This window comes from Priapulus caudatus, unplaced genomic scaffold (genome assembly GCF_000485595.1).
Source record: "Priapulus caudatus unplaced genomic scaffold, Priapulus_caudatus-5.0.1 Scaffold5, whole genome shotgun sequence".
Lineage (NCBI taxonomy): Eukaryota > Metazoa > Priapulida > Priapulimorpha > Priapulimorphida > Priapulidae > Priapulus > Priapulus caudatus.
The window spans coordinates 584513-589300 of record NW_014577066.1 but is presented as its reverse complement, the minus strand read 5'-3'; the positions used below and the strand labels follow the sequence as shown (position 1 = coordinate 589300).

At 43.6% G+C, this 4788-nt stretch overlaps 1 protein-coding gene across 1 annotated transcript in view; it reads left to right on the top strand.

Moving 5' to 3' along the window:
* Positions 1 to 4788, top strand: part of LOC106804965 (tetratricopeptide repeat protein 24-like) — a 25963-nt gene that overhangs the window by 18914 nt on the left and 2261 nt on the right. Inside the window, exons 12-14 of the mRNA XM_014806386.1 lie at positions 1096 to 1284; positions 3085 to 3173; positions 4333 to 4418. Of these exons, the coding sequence (XP_014661872.1) occupies positions 1096 to 1284; positions 3085 to 3173; positions 4333 to 4418 (364 nt within the window). The remainder of the gene's footprint in view (positions 1 to 1095; positions 1285 to 3084; positions 3174 to 4332; positions 4419 to 4788) is intronic.

Here is a 4788-nt window from a genome sequence, read left to right as displayed (position 1 = left end):
CGCGCAATTAACAATAAGGTGCAAGTGAAGTGATTTCCCTAATAGTAGCTGCTGGTGTTACTGGTGTAGTACGTGTCAGCGCAGGTAGGCAGGCTACGTAACCGCTGCTGCTGGTACGTGTCAGCGCACATATCGATTTCAATAGCTTCGACCACGTTTTGTAAGTGATCTATGCGCGAGCAAGCCTGCATTAATGTGAGTTAGTGGCGTGTGTGCGTGCGTGCGTGCGTGTGTGCGTGCGTGCGTGCGTGCGTGCGTGCGTGGGTGTGTATGTATGTGTGCGAGTGTGTGTATGTGTGCGCGTGTGGGTGCGTGTGCATATGTGTTAAATGTAAATATGAATGCAGTGGTAAAGTAAAATTGTATCGTGTTGGTGCTAGCTGTGTACACCCGCAGTATTTCAAAATACTATGTTTGTCAGTGCGGAGTCACGCAAGCGCGAAAGAATAATTTATGAACAGTAACGGTAACGTAGATACCGTTGGATAACGTTGGACCAGATCATATATAATTATTTCGAAATAGCATTCATGGTTAGAGCGTATTTATTATGAATGCGTGGCAAATTCTGTTCGTTTCGTTATGTAATTACGTGTGCGTCTTGTATTTGACTGACCGCGTTATTTATGGAAGGGTTATTTTTGCTCCGTCGTTATTGCTATGTCGTAATTTCGCCAAGCTTAATTAGTTGCGGTATTGAACCTGCATGTGTGCACTGTGGCATCATCAATTGCATTGAAATATCACACGCACGCTGTAACGTCGCTTAAATTATGTATGCGATGATGTCGCGTTCCGTGCTCGCGGGCGGTCGTGTCACGCACTATCGGGTTCAGTTCTCATTATGAATCTGGCAATATATTCATCGGAATTTCCCAAGTGCAATGTTTATTTAATTATCAATGATCTAATGATCCTGATTATCATGAGTAAAGTCTGGGGTAGGGAGGCGGGGGATTTGTCCTGTGCGAGCAAGTGAGTGCGGTAGAGATGTGGTTGGCCTTGGTTGCTCTCTATACCGACGGTAGCTCTAGCCTGTGGCGGAGCGAATGGCTATCCTTCTAGAATCTAGAGCTATACCGACGGCTGTTGCAGGCCGTACGCGGCGCGGCAGCTAGCGCGCAGCACTACCGCAGCGGGAGGAGGTGCAGCCGTGCCGCTGCCTCCTCTACTCAACCCACGCAGCATGTCCGATGGACAGATCAATGGGCAGGCGCAGTCGGTGCAGATGCACGCGCAGCGATACCAGGCGAAGACAAACGATGGCGTCAAAGGCGAACGAAGGTAAAAACCGCACACACGCACGCACGTATGGCATGTATTTTGTTTCATAATTCGATTCACGCATCGAATCATTCAATTCACGGATCGAATCATTCGATTCACGCATCGAATCATTCGATTCACGCATCGAATTATTCGATTCACGGATCGAATCATTCGATTCACGCATCGAATCATTCGATTCACGCATCGAATCATTCGATTCACGCATCGAATCATTCGATTCACGCATCGAATCATTCGATTCACGCATCGAATCATTTGATTCACGCATCGAATCATTCGATTCACGCATCGAATGATTCGATGCGTGAATCGAATCATTCAATTCACGGATCGACTCATTCGATTTATGCATCGAATGATTCGATTCACGGATCAATTGATTCGATTCACGCATCGAATCATTCGATTCACGCATCGAATCATATGATTCACGCATCGAATCATTCGATTCACGCATTGAATCATTCGATTCACGCATCGAATCATTCGCTTCACGCATCGAATCATTAGATTCACGAATCAAGAAATGTTATATGTGATAAATCGAATGTTATATGTGATAAATCGAATGTTATATGTGATAAAATCAACCATAAAACAAGAATCGAATTATGAAACAAAAAACATGCCATAAGTACGCAGGAGGCGCGAGGCATGTATTTAGTAGCGAGTTAGTTGTATAGTGACGCTTGGAGGGTAGCCGGTAAGTCGGGACTGAGGGGGTCGGTCGGTGGTGAGTGCGTGTCGCGTGGCGGGAGAGTTGGGCGGGCGGACGATGCGTGTGAGTGGTAAGCTGGTAAACGAAATTTTTCACGGCGGATGTTAATTCGTGTTGCGTATAGACGAAGCGTCTGCCAACTCACGCGCGCATGCGTGTGTGGGTGCGTACGTGCGTATGTGAATGCGCGAGCGTATGTGGGTGTGTGTGCGTGCATCCGCGTGTGTGTGTTAGACTCTAACATAGATGATCTAAAATAGATGCTAGAGGTGCAGCTTTTCCAGAGATAATGTTTGGCAATAAGAAATAAATAATGGCAGAGTTCTTATTAGTGAATGAGTTACAATAGTAGAGTGTGAGTACGTGCGCTGGAACATTTCTTATTAATTAGGTAACACTAGAGAGATCTCGGGAGAGCACCTGTTAAGCTGTGGTAACACTACGCGATTTTTCATGCGATCGAGCCGGCCGGCTCAGTCGGGCGACTGAGTCGGGCGACTCTGTGAATTTTCAGCACGCTGATTGGCTGATGAATTGTAAAATCGGCCGGCTCAATCGCAGACCTGGGCACACTAGGCGATTGCAGCCGGCTGGCTCAAATAATTATCAAACATGTTTGAATCGGGCGACTCGGCCGGCCGACTCGAAAATCGACCGCGACTCACTGGACACACTACGCGATTTTTCATGCGATCAAGCCGGCCGCCTTGGTCGGCCGGCTTGATCGGCCACCTTGGTCGGCCGGCTCGATCGCATAAAAAATTGCCTAGTGTGTCCACCGCTTTAGTTTGCTTGATGCATACCACTGATTATTGAGATTTCCCGTGTATCATTAAATTATTTATGGTTTACAGTGATATAAGTTTATATTTAGGTGCTTATCTTAACAGTAGGTGTAGGTAATGTAGTTTTATTTGTTGCTTCATGTATTGTATATTTTTGTAAACTAATTTAGGTTACATAGAAAATTAACGATGTGTAGAACAGGTCCAGGATGCGTAAATAGTGTATATTGTTTTAGAATATAAAAATGCACAGTAATTGTATGTTTTTCATGAGAGAATTCTCACTTTCAGTAACGTAGGTCAGGACACACCAGCATACCGCAACATGAAACCAAAAGCAAAGAAAAGTACACCGGATCCCAAAACTGCAAAAACGAATGGTACAATAGTAGCAATTAATATCCTGTGGCAGTTACATTTCATTGTCATTGTCACTTTCCCTCTTTTCTTTCTATTGTGTACAATGTGATTGAATGAGATGAAAATAATACAATGTAATACGTGAATCGGTATAGTACGCTTAGCGACTTTGGTAGTCTGAATAACCACTCTGTCTTCCTTTTGTTTCCCTCTTACATTCAAGTTCATGGACTACATGATTATAATTGCAACAGGCAGCAGCACGTAGGTCGTGTGGCTTGCACATCCATGTGCAATGTGTTACTTATTTAAACACTAAAGTGAATCTACTAACACTAGGATCTCTCATTGATATATAGGTGTGTAAATATTTGATGGGCGGCTGATATTGGCTAGGTTGCAATTAGCAGTGGCCGAATGTGATTTCCATTGTAGGTCGATCGATTTCCCAATACTTAAAACAGGTTAATTTGACGTATGTCTACTACTGCCCCTGAAAATGTCCAGACTGCTTTCATTCTGCATTCAGGCAACGTTGAGGCTCCTTCGTACCTATTTCTACCCCATTTCAATTCCATATCCAATCTATGTCCAGTTCTAACCAAGTTTATGACTTCCATGTCCAGTTCATGTCTAGTCTGCTCCTCGTGAAGTCCATGTCTGGTCTGCTGCCTGTCCATCCTAGATCATTTCCATTTCCTGTCCATGTCCATCCCAGGTTGATTCCATGTTTGGTCCATCTCTATCCCAGATCAATTCCATGTCCATCCCAGATCAATTCCTTGTCCGGTCCATATCCATCCAAGATCAATTCCATGTCCGGTCCATGTCCATCCTAGATCAATTCCATGTCCGATCCATATCCATCCCAGATCGATTCCATGTCTGGTCCATGTCCATCTTAGATCAATTCAATGTCCGGTCTATGTCCATCCTAGATCAATTCCATGTCCGGTCCATGTCCATCCTAGATCAATTTCATGTCCGGTCCATGTCCATCCTAGATCAATTCCATGTCCGGTCCATGTCCATCCCAGATCAATTCCATGTCTGGTCCATGTCCATCCTAGATCAATTTAAAGTCTGGTCCATATCTAGTTCATGTCTTCTAGCCTCCAGTTTTATGTCCATCACTAGTCTTATGTGTTGTTCTCACATGGTCTTCCTGTAAATTTTCAGGCGATCTGAAGCCCCGATTGTCAACAGCTTCATCAGAGGAATCGATACGCAGCTCCTTGCTTGACCCAACGCCACAGCACAGCCTGGTAATATTTAATTCCTACGTCTGCATGTAATCATGGTAATACTTAATTACTACGTCTGCATGTAATCATGGTAATACTTAATTACTACATCTGCATGTAATCAATGCAATACTTACTTCCTACGTTTTCATGTAATCATGGTAATAATTAATTACTACGTCTGCATGTAATCATGGTAATACTTAATTACTACATCTGCATGTAATCATGGTAATACTTAATTCCTACGTCTTCATGTAATCATGGTAATACTTAATTACTACATCTGCATGTAATCATGGTAATACTTAATTACTACATCTGCATGTAATCATGGTAATACTTAATTACTACATCTGCATGTAATCATGGCAATACTTAATTACTACAT